Source organism: Salmo salar, chromosome ssa28, assembly GCF_905237065.1.
Source record: "Salmo salar chromosome ssa28, Ssal_v3.1, whole genome shotgun sequence".
NCBI lineage: Eukaryota > Metazoa > Chordata > Actinopteri > Salmoniformes > Salmonidae > Salmo > Salmo salar.
In genome coordinates, this window is record NC_059469.1 from 21,001,715 (window position 1) to 21,017,472 (window position 15,758).

Consider the following 15,758-nt stretch of genomic DNA (forward strand, 5'->3'; position numbering starts at 1 on the left):
GTCTGAACAACAGGCTACAGTCTAATGTCAAACACTGTCTGAACAACAGTCTAATGTCAAACACTGTCTGAACAACAGGCTACAGTCTAATGTCAAACACTGTCTGACCAACAGGCTACAGTCTAATGTCAAACACTGTCTGACCAACAGGCTACAGACTAATGTCAAACACTGTCTGACCAACAGTCTAATGTCAAACACTGTCTGACCAACAGTCTAATGTCAAACACTGTCTGAACAACAGGCTACAGTCTAATGTCAAACACTGTCTGAACAACAGTCTAATGTCAAACACTGTCTGACCAACAGGCTACAGTCTAATGTCAAACACTGCCTGAACAACAGGCTACAGTCTGATGTCAAACACTGTCTGACCAACAGTCTAATGTCAAACACTGTCTGAACAACAGGCTACAGTCTAATGTCAAACACTGTCTGACCAACAGTCTAATGTCAAACACTGTCTGAACAACAGGCTACAGTCTAATGTCAAACACTGTCTGAACAACAGGCTACAGTCTAATGTCAAACACTGTCTGACCAACAGGCTACAGTCTAATGTCAAACACTGTCTGACCAACAGGCTACAGTCTAATGTCAAACACTGTCTGACCAACAGGCTACAGTCTAATGTCAAACACTGCCTGAACAACAGGCTACAGTCTAATGTCAAACACTGTCTGACTAACAGGCTACAGTCTAATGTCAAACACTGCCTGAACAACAGGCTACAGTCTGATGTCAAACACTGTCTGACCAACAGTCTAATGTCAAACACTGTCTGAACAACAGGCTACAGTCTAATGTCAAACACTGCCTGAACAACAGGCTACAGTCTAATGTCAAACACTGTCTGAACAACAGGCTACAGTCTAATGTCAAACACTGTCTGACCAACAGGCTACAGTCTAATGTCAAACACTGCCTGAACAACAGTCTAATGTCAAACACTGTCTGAACAACAGGCTACAGTCTAATGTCAAACACTGTCTGACCAACAGGCTACAGTCTAATGTCAAACACTGTCTGACCAACAGTCTACAGTCTAATGTCAAACACTGCCTGAACAACAGGCTACAGTCTGATGTCAAACACTGTCTGAACAACAGGCTACAGTCTAATGTCAAACACTGTCTGAACAACAGTCTAATGTCAAACACTGTCTGACCAACAGTCTAATGTCAAACACTGCCTGAACAACAGGCTACAGTCTAATGTCAAACACTGTCTGACTAACAGGCTACAGTCTAATGTCAAACACTGCCTGAACAACAGGCTACAGTCTGATGTCAAACACTGTCTGACCAACAGTCTAATGTCAAACACTGTCTGAACAACAGGCTACAGTCTAATGTCAAACACTGCCTGAACAACAGGCTACAGTCTAATGTCAAACACTGTCTGAACAACAGGCTACAGTCTAATGTCAAACACTGTCTGACCAACAGGCTACAGTCTAATGTCAAACACTGCCTGAACAACAGTCTAATGTCAAACACTGTCTGAACAACAGGCTACAGTCTAATGTCAAACACTGTCTGACCAACAGGCTACAGTCTAATGTCAAACACTGTCTGACCAACAGTCTACAGTCTAATGTCAAACACTGCCTGAACAACAGGCTACAGTCTGATGTCAAACACTGTCTGAACAACAGGCTACAGTCTAATGTCAAACACTGTCTGAACAACAGTCTAATGTCAAACACTGTCTGACCAACAGTCTAATGTCAAACACTGTCTGAACAACAGGCTAATGTCAAACACTGTCTGACCAACAGGCTACAGTCTAATGTCAAACACTGTCTGACCAACAGTCTAATGTCAAACACTGCCTGAACAACAGTCTAATGTCAAACACTGTCTGAACAACAGTCTAATGTCAAACACTGTCTGAACAACAGGCTACAGTCTAATGTCAAACACTGCCTGACCAACAGGCTACAGTCTAATGTCAAACACTGTCTGAACAACAGGCTACAGTCTAATGTCAAACACTGTCTGAACAACAGGCTACAGTCTAATGTCAAACACTGCCTGAACAACAGGCTACAGTCTAATGTCAAACACTGTCTGACCAACAGGCTACAGTCTAATGTCAAACACTGTCTGACTAACAGGCTACAGTCTAATGTCAAACACTGCCTGAACAACAGGCTACAGTCTAATGTCAAACACTAAGAATGTCTCAGATAACTCACCTAAATGACTAGTAAACAACGCTATGACACCAGATGAATATTTTCCTTCTCCAGAGCCCCATGTTTCTAATATATACCATTTGTTAATTACATTTCAATATAGTTTGGTAAATTGAAGTACATGAATATGTGGAGAGTTCAAATGAGGATAGAATGTTATATAACAAGAAAGCAAACTGATGAACTAATAGTGACAGTAGTGTAGGTGGTGGCCCTATCCCACCAGGGATTTCTGAATAGGGAAATGAATCTGAATGCATATTACAGTAACACTCCAATATAAATGCCTATTGATTGATGGCAGTACAGTTGCTGGAGCGCTCTCCTGGTATGTTTAGCTGAAGCAAAACAATCTCCTCTGTATTCCCCCTAGAATGACTATGCTGTGTCCAGCGCTACTACCTACTGGAACTCTGTCATGACCTTGTTTTCTCTGCGCTCAGTGGGAGACTCCATTTTATTAGCGGAGCAGGAAGAAAGAGGTAGAGTGCGCCTGCGACCTTAGCCGTGTCGTCATTAACCTTCCCGCCTATATTTAGGCCGTCCCGCCGTTTGGTGGCGGCAGAGATGAGGCCAGCTGAGGGAGGGAAGTCATTACCTACTGGCACGTACAGACTCAACACTCTGTTTCAGCTGTCATCTGACTGAACATTGTCCCCAATAGCTGCTGTAGCGGTGACAGTGGAGCACACAGCAAAACTTTTCCACAGTTGGGTCTGGCTGTGTGTGTTCCTGGATGGAATGAGACAGCTTTAACTTGCAAAGTGTTGTGTTTGCTGCAGTACAGTCCATCTACGTTGAGTGTACAAAACATTAGGAACACCTGCTCTTTCCATGACATAGACTGACCCGGTGAATCCAGGTGGAAGCTATGATCCCTTATTGATTTCACTTGTTAAATCCACTTCAATCAGTGTAGATGAAGGGGAGGAGACAGGATAAAGAAGGATTTTTAAGCCTTGAGACAATTGAGACATGGATTGTGTATGTGTGCTATTCAGAGGGTGAATGGGAAAGACAAAATATTTAAGTGCCTTTGAATGGGGTTTGGTAGTAGGTGCCAGGCGCACCGGTTTGTGTCAAGAACTGCAACGCTGCTGGGTTTTTCACGCTCAACAGTTTCCCGTGTGTATCAAGAATGGTCCACCACCCAAAGGACATCCAGACAACTTGACAACTGTGGGAAGCATTGGGGTAAACATGACCCAGCATCCCTGTGGAACACTTTGGACACCGTGTAGAGTCCATGCCCTGATGAGTTGAGGCTGTTCTGAGGGCAAAGGGGGGGGGGCAACTCAATAATAGGAAGGTGTTCTTAATGTTTGGTATACCCAATAACAAAGCTAACCTACTCTTTCATCAACAGCAACTAGTGATTGGGGAAAAAAATCTTTACAGTTACATAACGTAATATTATTTTTGGATGATATATTGATATTTGACTCCAAGTATTGATTTGTAAATGTTTAGTTTTATTAGCTGCTGTAGGTAGCGTTAGCCAGCTGTAATCGGCTGTACCTATGCCAAAACTGCTGTATTTCTCATCCTATAACTTGTTCCATATATTTTTTTTTAAATAGTGAGCCAACACATTATTTGCACTTTTATTTCAAAACTAATTTCCTCATTGCTCTATTGTCCCTTTACAGCAGATACTATAGTGAGCAATATGTTTGGAACATCAAATCGCAATAAGATCGCAGTATCGAATTGCTATAAATTGAGAATTGTAAGAATCACAATACATATCATATCAGCACCTAAGTATTGTGATAATATCGTATCATGAAATCCCTGGCAGTTCCCAGCCCGATCAGCAACTGAACCTCAGACACAAGATTTAACATCTAGTAAATCTGAATATTCACAGATGCTTCTCTATCTGACCTCTCTGTCTCAGAATGCCAACTGATGAAGACAGAACGACCAAAGCCCAACACATTCATCATCAGATGTCTACAATGGACCACCGTCATAGAGAGGACCTTCCATGTGGACACACCAGAGGAAAGGTAGGCTCAGTCCTTAGTCTGCTCATCTATGGCCAACTGACTGCTTTTCCTCTACCCAGTACCCAGTACGTCTATGAAAACAGTACGTCTATGAAAACAGTACGTCTATGAAAACAGTACATCTATGAAAACAGTACATCTATGAAAAGTCATAGTGTAGCTCTCAAGTCAGGAGGTCATGTGAAACTGAGAAATTGTTCACTAGTTCCATTTTAAATTATGGTTTACTATGATAATCTATTAGAGGGATGGTCAAATTTGATGGGAGTGGGGCCACAAAAAATATGAACTCATCATGAGGGGCTGCAGTACCCACATCCATACCTATACATGCAGTCAGAGTCGGCCGTAGCCTTTTGAGGGCCCTCCTGACAGCGGATAGGAAAAAAATTACGTTAATTACCTGCAATTCTACAAATCTTGCCATAGGGTGGAGAGAAATGTTTGCCGTTTTGAATATGATATCTGAGTGAGAATGACTAACAAAATCAATGGGGTTCCCCGGTCAAGAATTTGGCCATGATTACTACAAGTTTAGATAGCAGGGTAGACTAACTTACCAATTTAAAAATGTTTAGCTGACATGGCTAATTGACTGACATAACAAGAGAAAAACTGCTGATGCACAACCAATTTTGGAAGTTGCATCTTGTGTATTCTACCTCACAACATTACGTTGAGACCCCGACTGAGTTCCCTCCTCCCAAAAATGAAATTGATCTGCGGTTGCCCATCACTGGCCTATAATATGACTATGAAATGACTTTATACTAAATGGTATTCCAGAGATAATTTTGTGTGAACGTTTTTTGCGACAAACATATTTGTCCTCAGTTTCAAATCCATTTGAAATTAGAGCAGTATGTCATTTAACAAAGATGAATAGAAAACACAGATATCATACAAGCTCCGTTCCAGTAAAACCAACCAGGTGATCAGCAGAGGGGGTTGTGGCGGGTTTGTATGTAGGCTAGAAAAGAGACCTTTCAAGTCTAGTAGCACTGGCATAAATTCTCCAGCTGCTCTTCTTCTAGGAAATTGAGATGTTTATCTCTCTCCAGAAAGAACAGTGTTTGCCCATAAGACTTAAGATAATAAGCTGTGCCTGTTCACAGTTGGCACACATACAGACGATCCTCTCCTCTCTTCTGTCTCTGGGGAACGGGCAACTGCAGGCAGCGACCTGTGAGAGTGAGCTACGGAGCAGAGCTGGGTAGTGGAAGCAGCACTGGCAGATGTTATGGTCTTAAACTCCACTTTCTGCTGGTGAAGTGAAGAGACTTTGAGTTCGAGCTGTAGCCTCACTAGACAGGCCAGGTGGTTGAGGGGAAGTGCAGCCAGCGGTTAAGAGGAAAGGTTAAACGTATTTTCCAGTTCCTGTCTTAAACCTTATAGCCACTGTACTGTACTGTGTCTCTGGCTGGCTGGCAGCAGCTTTTACTGTACTGTACCCGCCTGGCACGGGCCCAGCATCGGCAGGCCCACGAGTGAGGAGAGGGGAGGCACCAGCTGGCACGTCGCCCGACTGTAGTCAGGCCCATTATCTCTCATTAGCGAAAAAATCTCATTATACGTAAAAAAAACCAAAAAAAACGGAGGGGGTAGGGAGAGATGGCTCAGCTCGCATTCATCTGCACGACCTTGAGAGGATTCCCGTTGCTTTTTATGTGTACAGTGTGCCGTTTGATTGTTCAAATGGAACACAACTTTTCTTTGCCCTTGTTCGGAGTCACATCCGATATATTCAGAAACCTGAGTGAAGCTGGGAAAAGGTGTTCAGAAAGAGTCTTTTTGTGTAGGTATGGATTTGCATCTTGTTCAATCCCTCATTGTAACATATGGGCCTCTCAAAGTCAAAACAAAACATGGAACAAAAACCCCACTCGGATGCTACTTTGAGTCAAATGTTCTGTTTGTTTTATCACGTTACCACACGTGCTAAATGTCCTGTTTTACTTCTGGGGGGAATGCCATTAACAATTGTGGTTACCTTTGTGTAAAGGAAGGAAGCAAAGTCTCCTCCCTCGCAAACGGAAACTAGTTCAAACCCCTCCCTTCTGCTAATTTCACCTGTATTTATCATGGCCCGAAAGGACATTTTTGTTTTCATGAATTTTTACAATATAGCCAATTTTGACTGTGGCTGTGGAATCTAGTGGAAACCGTTTCTCATCTGCACACGGGCTTGAAAATCACCGCACAAGTTTAAGCATCGCCTTCTCCCCAATCCTGATTCGTCCAAATAATCAATGACGAAAAACCAAAACCAGGAACTACTACTGCTGCTCGTAATCCTAGAATTCTACGTGAACCTTGACAGATTCTCACCTTTTCATTTCTCCACAACCATCAGTCCATGAGAGATTAACGTACTGTAAATGAAAGTTTCCAAATGCTAACGATCCCCTCCTGTGGAATGTTGATGTAGCAGCAGTACAGCCCAGAGGGAAGCACAAACCACACACGGATATATTCATCATCATTAAATACACACGTGCTCACAAATCCAAATGCATCACTCTTTTAATGCAACAGATGTTGTACGGCACAACAAATGAAAACCCAATGGGGGGTAAAGCCATTTGCAAACACGCAGTAGTTCCATTGACATAAACTAATTTGTGAACATTTGTTTTGTTTTAAAGTGACTGATCATTGACGATTACATAGATGATTGCATAGATTAGCCTTTGTTGAAAGTTCAGTTTTACCCCATTGTGAAGGTGTAATGAATAGATTGCACTGTCTATAGATCATTCTTAACTTAGCAGAATGTCATTGATTATGCATAATGGTGTCACATTAGACGTCAAACAAGTAGCTACATTTCAATGTGAAATATCACTGTTACCATGCAGAAGTTTGTTCATGTGTCTGTGTTACAGCTGCTGTATGGTATGAGTTAATGCTATCCATACTCCAGACTATTGTTATACTGTATATGTAACTTTACAGGTGTACATATCCTGACAGGGACAAGTGGACCGGACTAACCAGACTACAGACTGTTAAGACCCTATACCTACAGTTGCGGTCAAATATATTGGTACCCTTGCAAGGTTCACTATTTCTTTTAAAATCAGTTGAAATTGAAAACACTTTTGGTGTTCACACGTGTATTTGTTTCATTTCCAACTTCACAGGACAAAAATATATATATATAAATAATAAAAAAATTCAAATGAACTTGGTTGGAGGCAAGTCATTTACTGTGTAATTTATCACGTGGTAAGTTGCAGCTGCCTACTGGGTAAAAATTGCCATTCAACCAGTTTGGAAAAGAGAAACAGAGCATTCAGCTCCAAGCCATAGTAAAGTTCAAGGGTGCCAATATATTTGACCGCATCTGTAACTAGAGGTTTGTGTTCTGCTCTGTTTTGCAAACAGGGATGAGTGGACGGAGGCGATCCAGATAGTAGCAGACAAACTCCAAAGACAGGAGGAAGAGAGGATCCAATGCAGTCCCACGTCTCAGATGGACAACATCGGAGAGCTGGAGGAGATGGACACCTCTACCAGCCACCATAAACGGAAGGTAAGAGATATATCTGGACCACTGACTTTTTTTGTGATAATAATTGTCAGCAAAGATGAATAGATACATACAAAATGAAGTTACATCCCAATCCCATCCCGCCCAAGGACCTAAGGGATGAAATTAAATAAACATACAAATTCTAAGTGTTTCAGTGGCAAGAAGCCATTGGTTCACAGTGTCTTCTTTAGCTCCACTGACTAAAGGATGACCACACCACGGGAGACATATCCTGATTGACTGATACAGAAACACGGATAGAATCATTTTGCGGAGCTGTTAAATTATGTGTTAAGTTTCCCATCAGTCCTCTAAAATCAGACACAAATTCTGCTTTATAGAACTATTAGAACTGCACTGACTTGACCTACGGTTTCTTTCAGACAATGAATGACTTTGACTACTTAAAACTACTGGGAAAAGGCACTTTTGGTAAAGTGATTCTAGTGAGAGAGAAGGCTAACGGGAAATATTATGCAATGAAGATTTTGAAGAAAGAAGTCATTATTGCAAAGGTACGTTTCACTCCATGTTAATGACTTCATCAAACTAAACCTAACTGGTATCAAGTTGAATGACGTTCTATAAAGAAATGACTGTCATATTCATATGCTGCGCTGTCTCAGAAGCACTGTTCCATTCACTACCTTATATCCCACAGGATGAAGTGGCACACACACTCACAGAGAGCAGAGTATTAAAAAACACAAGGCACCCTTTCCTAACTGTGAGTACGCATCCCTACACACACACACACACACACACACACACACACACACACACACACATACACACGTACACAAAGGCATGCATGTACGCTCACATGTAGCCATGCATACAACAGACAAAAGCAGTTAGCAGCACATTGAGCCTATATGTATCTGAACCCCCAGAGACTCATTATAATGCAGTGGATAAACTGTTAGAAATGAACAGCCCAAGTCTAGCTTTACATCTGTCGACAAGACACCACTGAGAGGTCATTTCAGTGATACTCCAGATGCTGTTGTTCGCTGCAAAACACACACAAGCAAAAATACACACACACACACACACACACACACGCAGCAAAACAATTAAGGTTCACATGACATCACAGTAACATTCCACCTTGTTTCACATTTCTCACATCTGCAATCAAGGCTTAAGAGAGTCAAAGAGCAACTGCTATTTTGTTGAATGTGTACTCCCAGGATAGAAAACGTACTTCTCTCTGAAAAACAACAAGAATATACATATGTGCTAGGTGTGAAAACCATCCTCAGGTTGTGGAGCTGATGGTTGTGTTTCTGTTCCTCCTGTTTCAGTCTTTGAAGTATTCCTTCCAGACTAAAGACCGCCTGTGCTTTGTAATGGAATATGTGAATGGAGGAGAGGTAAGCCCTGACTAGTACCTGTGTCTCTGTCTGTCTTCTCTCTCTCTGTCTGTGGCTTTCTGTCTGTCTGTCTGTCTGTCTGTCTGTCTGTGTCTGTCTGTCTGTCTGTCTGTCTGTCTGTCTGTCTGTCTGTCTGTCTGTCTGTCTGTCTGTCTGTCTGTCTGTCTGTCTGTCTGTCTGTGTGTGTGTGTGTGTGTCTCGGTCTCTCTCTCTCTCTAAAGTTACCCATACACTCACACACAGAGGAGTACAGCACACGGTCAGTCCTGTGTAGGTCCTGTCTGTGGAATGTAAGATTAATGTTGTACTTTTGAGTTTGCAGGATCATTCTATACTGAAATAATTCAGATTGACCAATGAGCATTGTATGAATGTATCATGGTCTAATACATTTCTTCTGTCGCTTCCATAGTATTTCTCTCTGGTAAAGTTGGATATTTTCTGCTTCCAGCAAACTGGTCTCCACCTGTCACCATTCCAAACCTTTTCCCAATTTTTGTCCATTTGAACACACCTATGGGTGATATTACTGAAATGACACTCTGAAATGATTTTTGATTCGCAAAATTTCGATTTACGGCATTTTTAATCGGGATGCTTTGCAATCTTGCGTTCATTCCCTCAGTCTAAACATCACCTGCTCCCTCCATCAGTCCAGCCAGCTCCAACCCAGAACCCCCTCACCTTAGTGGGCCGATCTGTCTGCCTGCCTCCCTCCCTCATCTTTACAAACCTGCCTGCCGCATTCACAGCTGCCAGTGCTCTGATGAAGGCCCACCTGTCCTCACCCATAGCCCCCCCTCTACCCCACACCTCTCCTCTCCTCCCCACCTGTCAGGCTGGTCAGGCTGATCAGGCAGGCCGTTAGCACCGCCCCAGCGGCCATATGCAAACCTCCCTCAACAATTAATGGAAGATGTGCCGCCCCGTGTCCTCCTGGGTAATTTGTACAAGAGGAGCTCGGGCAGGGAGACAGGAGGGGGGAGAGGGATGGCAGAGAAATTACAGAGAGCCTTGACATCTGACAGAGAGAGAGAGAGAATGGAGGAGAGGGTATTCCCATACTCACTCTTTCAAAAATGAAAAGATGATTGCAGAAAAGGGCGCCGGCCTCTTTAATGGGATGTTAGCCCATGAGCGGCGCCGATTGCCTTTAACAAGATTGGTGTATTGATTAAAAGGCTGATTTAACAGGCCGCGCCGGCTACCCGGTGGAAAGATGGGGATGATGCGCCAGCTGCTGTCTAAGTTCGCCGGGCGTCCTCCAAGGGCCCCACCATCCATCATCTCAATATGGCGATGGGAGGCAGTTTATGTTGTGTTAATTTCCTCCAATAAATCAGTAATTATTGCAATCCTGTCCCTGCTGTTTATCCTGCAGCTGTTTTTCCATTTGTCGAGAGAGCGGGTGTTCTCTGAGGACCGCACGCGCTTCTACGGTGCCGAAATAGTCTCCGCTCTGGACTACCTGCACTCCGCCAAGATTGTGTACCGGGATCTCAAGGTAAACAAAAAAAGCGGGAAAGTAATCAGATATTTGGGAAGTTGTTGTTTCCCTCACCTAATGTGGCCCATTATCCTGTGCGAGTGGCACGGGATGTGGGGAATGTATTAAAAGCTCCAGAGTTTTCAGTTTTGGGAGAGAGGGGCTTTTTGAAAAACATCAAAATTCTCTCGGGCGTGTGAAAGATGACACAGCGTTTTGCTTACAGCCTTGGCCCAAGCCTGTCTGAAAGGAGCCAAGAAACATGAAAAAAGAAGCATTTGCCATTAAAATTAAAAGGTTGAACGGCTTGACGAGCTTGAGGTTTCTTTCCCTTCATCTGCTAGGAACTGTGGACAAGAAGGAGACTCGTTTACTTTCCTCCTTGTTATTAACGTGACTCTGGTCAGACTATTCAACTTCCCTCACAATGTGAAGTGTCTCCACAACACATTTTCCTGGCTGAGACATGAGTAGAGGCAAAGGCAGACAGTACATTTTCTTGTGTACTTGAAATGATCAAATAAACTTGGGGGACATGGAGAGGAATCACAGACTGCCTTCTCTTGTGCAGCTCAGCAATACAGTATGTGTTGTCAGAGTCGTTGAGTTTGCAGTACATCCCTGGGCTTTTATAAGCCTGTTTTTCTAACTGTGTTGCACTGCAGTGCTTGTCTGTCCTTGTGGCATTGTTCTGCCCACACACTGGCTTGGCCTTCAGTGCTTTCAAAGTTGTTTCCTGTTCCCCTACAGCTGGAGAACCTAATGCTAGACAAAGACGGACACGTCAAAATCACAGACTTCGGGCTCTGCAAGGAAGGAATCACAGATGCTGCTACAATGAAGACTTTCTGTGGAACGCCGGAGTACCTAGCTCCAGAGGTACAGTACTGTCCCTTCTAAACCCACATTACCCGTCTGCTATATTCACCCCTTCAAACCCCTGACATACAGTACAAAACTCACCCGAGCATTACAACTCAATTGTATTAGGTCTACATCATTATTATAGTTGTGTACCCCAGTTCACTTTGATTTAGAACTAAACATCATAAACCCACTACAATAACCAGTCTATTGAGATACTGTAGCCTATTTATGGCCAAGACTTTAAGATTCATCTGCCAAATAATGCTTGCAGCTATGGCAGCAGGTTTACATCATCCTCATGGCAGAGTCCCATAGCTAATGACGCCATTGGGACTCACACTGCCTCTCACAGTGAGCATAATGTAAACACCCTCACATGCTCTATAGGAAACACTGTCCCTGGTGCCAGGCTAACAAACAAGTGGATGTGTGAAGTTGTAAGATTGAAATTGAGGAATCTAGTTATATCAAACACCGTTCTGCTGTGATTTCTCATTGGCCGATTTGTTTTATCTTCTCTCTTTATTTAAAGCTAGAATGTTTAGTTGCTACATCCATTTTTTGGACTTATAAATGAATGATATATGTTCATTGATTGTTGAAGACTATAACTTATAAATGCCTCATGAGCTTAGTTCAACTGTCGCACCCCATCAGAACCCAAAATATAAGCTTGTTTTACTCCCATGTTTGTAAACAATGTAAATGTAAACAAACACTGTATATCCTCATAACCTAGTTAAAACTATCATTTTGATATCAAGGAGGGTACTTGCATCCATAGCTCTGTGTATGAATTTTAGAATGGTTACATCTTTCCAGGCGCATCTCTCAGCTTTTCACCAAAACGGAGGCGGGATACTGCAGATTCTAGCTTTAAGTAGTCACTGTAATGTTCAATAACGAACTGCTATATTCTAGTCATTAACAACAGTAAAGTAGATGTACAATATTTTACAACTCAATAACAAGTATTTGGCGTCCTTTCTGAATGACAAAAAAACATTTAAAAACGTACCACATTGCAAACCCGTTTTTTCCCCCTTTAACCAATGCTTAAACATGACCAACGTTATGGTCTCAGGTTTTTACTACAATGCATATTTATGAAGTGCAGAGGAGTGAGGACTGTGGGTCGAGTGGGGGAAGAAAGGCAGGGGATAGAGGGGGGCATAGATCCCACTTAAAAAAGTATGGAGGACAATTTGGCGCTGGATTTTGTTTTGCTAAGGCCCTCCGCTGTGCCAGGAGATGATTTGAGTGTTGGTTATTTTTCACAAGAGTATGTGATTGCACAAAAAAGTACATGCTAAATAGAGGCAGATGGTGGCAGATGGGGGAGGTTGGAAGAAGGTGGCTGGGAAACCTGGAAATCTATACCGCCGCACTGGTGTAAAAATAACAGAACACACTCCGCGCCAAGTTCCAGAGATGCAAAGTAGCTGGGATTTAAAAGAGGGAAGTTAAAATATTCCAATGCTTTAGGTTTATAAAAATGAAATGTAGATATATTTTACACATAAACAAAAAGAAACACTATTTGATTTGCCTTGTTTAAAAAGGGCAAATGTGAATACCAAAAATATTTTCTTCTTAATAATATATTTTGTATATATACTCTCCTAGTTTTGGTTACTTTAGCCTTATTGAAATAACTCAGTGACATCTTTTCTCATTTTGATATGCATGTATTTTTTACAAAGTAAAAAATGTGCAGGTTAAAACATTTTGGGAAGATATAACCTAATGATTGGATAACGGTAGTAAAAATATATTAAATTGTTTATACTGTAGTGTTTCAATGCACATTTATGCGCCATGTGTATATGTACATTTAGTCTATTATGTTTCTTTATGTGTGTGTGTACACAAGCTAGGGCAGGCTGGGCGGGCGGAGCTGTGTGTTTGTTCCCTGTGCCCCGCTGGGTAACTGGGCTGGTGGAGCCAAAGGCTCTCTCTCTCTGTCCCTGCCCAGCCAAGCCTGCCAAGGGCCCCAGTCAGTCCTGGGAGCAGCAGCCCCGCCACATGGCTGTCCGAACGGGGCCTGTTCCTCCCCTCCAGGCTTGCCTCTCTGCCTGTGGCTCTGGAACAGGGGGGACCCCAACTGGCTCTGTGTGCATTAATCGCATCCCTGCCTGCACCCGAGCTGCTCCTGCTACAGTCCCAGGACAAACTCCCAGTCCCAGCTCTCCCTGCACACACACATGCATATGTACACACATATGCATATGTACAGACACACACACACACACACACTCTACAACACACACACACCTCTGGCCCTAGGTGATGAAACAGCATTAAACATGTAAGTATTTTTCCTCCTAACTTTTGGTTTGATGAGGGGAAGGATATTCCATCTGGTGTGCGTGGTAGCATTCCTCCTCAGGTTTTTACTTGGTAATCCAGTGTTATCCCTCCAGCATTATGTTCAAACCCATGAATAGTTCATCTTTGACTGTACCACTGTTTCTCTCAGTGATGCTGATTTCCATCCAGCCGGTTGCCCGTCTTGATAAGCTCAATACGTGTTATTAGCAGCAATTTGCTTCCAGTGTTATTTAGTGTGATAATGCTCAGCTTTTTGGGATTACATGTAGTGTACAAACACAGTAACTTGTTTCAGTCAATTGAAGTTCAGTCTAACTGAATTCTTAGTGATTACAGCCTGTATTCATAAAGTGTCTTGAGTAGGAGTGCTGATCTAGGATCAGGTCCTCCTTGCCTTCTTCAATATAATCTAAATGGCAAAACGTATCCTTGATCAGCACTCCTACTCTGAGATGCTTTATGAATACGGGCCCAGAAATTCTGAATGTTATTTGGAGGTTTTCATGTTGTCTTGGTTGATATTTTTTGGTTAGGACTAGTCTTTAAGACAACAGAGGAGGATCATTGCGTCCACACGTCCAGGTTCTGCTTCCCATTCAGATTAGAGACAAGACATTATTATTCTACAGATTCAGAGCATATGCTTAACTGGCCTCTCTCCAGCGCTGCTTGTCGTTAGGTAGTCATATTAATTAGGCCTTTCCTCAGCGACGGTCTGAAATGGAGCATGTACTCCCTCCACCTCTCTTCCTCCCTCACTTTTTCAACAAGGTGAACGGCAGCACACCTGAGACGATGTAAGAGAAGGGGAAGGAGAAGAGCAGGTTGATTGTGTATTAGGACAGCAGCCCAGATAGAAGGCTTTGATTCAGCCGTGGCTCCTCTGGCTCCATGCTTCCCGTAGCCAGGTATCCACCTCTCTCTCTGGTGGGGCTGCCCTTGAACCAGCGGGTCACATCATGATGGCGAGGCCCTCTATGTCCATCCAGGAGCGTTTCCTGTCTGCCCGTGCCAGGTAGGGCCTCCAGCGCCAGCCACTTGGCTTGGCCAACGGGCATCTGTGACACGCAGCAGCAGAGTGACAGCCATCGCAGTCTGTGTAGTGATGCCACTGCATGATGCTGTTGGGTTCTCATGTCACAGGAACACCGTACTGTGGAATAGGGCTTTGTGTTAGTCATAGTAAACCAGCTGGACCTGGAAACAGAAACTCGCAAGGGTCAAATGTCCACCAGGTCGTTTGTTAACCAACTTTGCGTCAGAAGTCGGTTGTATGTAAAACGTTTGGCGAAATAACAAAGTTGATGTGCTTGGTGTTTTTGTGTGTTGTTGGCAGGGGTGATTGGACCAGTTTGCAGCAGTTTGTTCCTCTGAACTGAAATGTTGAATAGAGGAGTTAGTGCCTGTCCCATAGAGATACCATACAGTTCACATTAATAAATGTTCTTATTCCATGATCTGTGTGTCTGTCCAGGTGCTGGAGGACAACGACTACGGCCGGGCGGTGGACTGGTGGGGTCTGGGCGTGGTCATGTACGAGATGATGTGTGGTCGGCTGCCCTTCTACAACCAGGACCACGAGAAGCTGTTTGAGCTCATCCTCATGGAGGACATCAAGTTCCCCCGCACGCTGTCGTCAGACGCCAAGTCACTGCTGTCAGGACTACTCATAAAGGACCCCAACAAAAGGTACAGGCCAGCTATACTGTACACACCGTGGCCAGCCATACACACCGTGGCCACCAATACACACCGTGGCCAGCCATACACACCCTGGCCAGCCATACACACCCTGGCCAGCCATACACACCCTGGCCAGCCATACACACCCTGGCCAGCCATACACACCCTGGCCAGCCATACACACCCTGGCCAGCCATACACACCCTGGCCAGCCATACACACCCTGGCCAGCCATACACACCGTGGCCAGCCATACACACCGTGGCCA

At 43.6% G+C, this 15,758-nt stretch overlaps 1 protein-coding gene across 2 annotated transcripts in view; it reads left to right on the forward strand.

Annotated features, from left to right (window-relative positions):
• The window catches only part of akt3a (v-akt murine thymoma viral oncogene homolog 3a), a 144,347-nt gene that overhangs the window by 115,578 nt on the left and 13,011 nt on the right, over positions 1-15,758 (forward strand). For both annotated transcript variants that reach the window (XM_014179955.2, XM_014179954.2), the window contains exons 4-11: positions 4,101-4,212; positions 7,600-7,747; positions 8,131-8,262; positions 8,409-8,474; positions 9,055-9,123; positions 10,505-10,627; positions 11,360-11,488; positions 15,282-15,496. In XM_014179955.2, the coding sequence (XP_014035430.1) occupies positions 4,101-4,212; positions 7,600-7,747; positions 8,131-8,262; positions 8,409-8,474; positions 9,055-9,123; positions 10,505-10,627; positions 11,360-11,488; positions 15,282-15,496 (994 nt within the window). The remainder of the gene's footprint in view (positions 1-4,100; positions 4,213-7,599; positions 7,748-8,130; positions 8,263-8,408; positions 8,475-9,054; positions 9,124-10,504; positions 10,628-11,359; positions 11,489-15,281; positions 15,497-15,758) is intronic.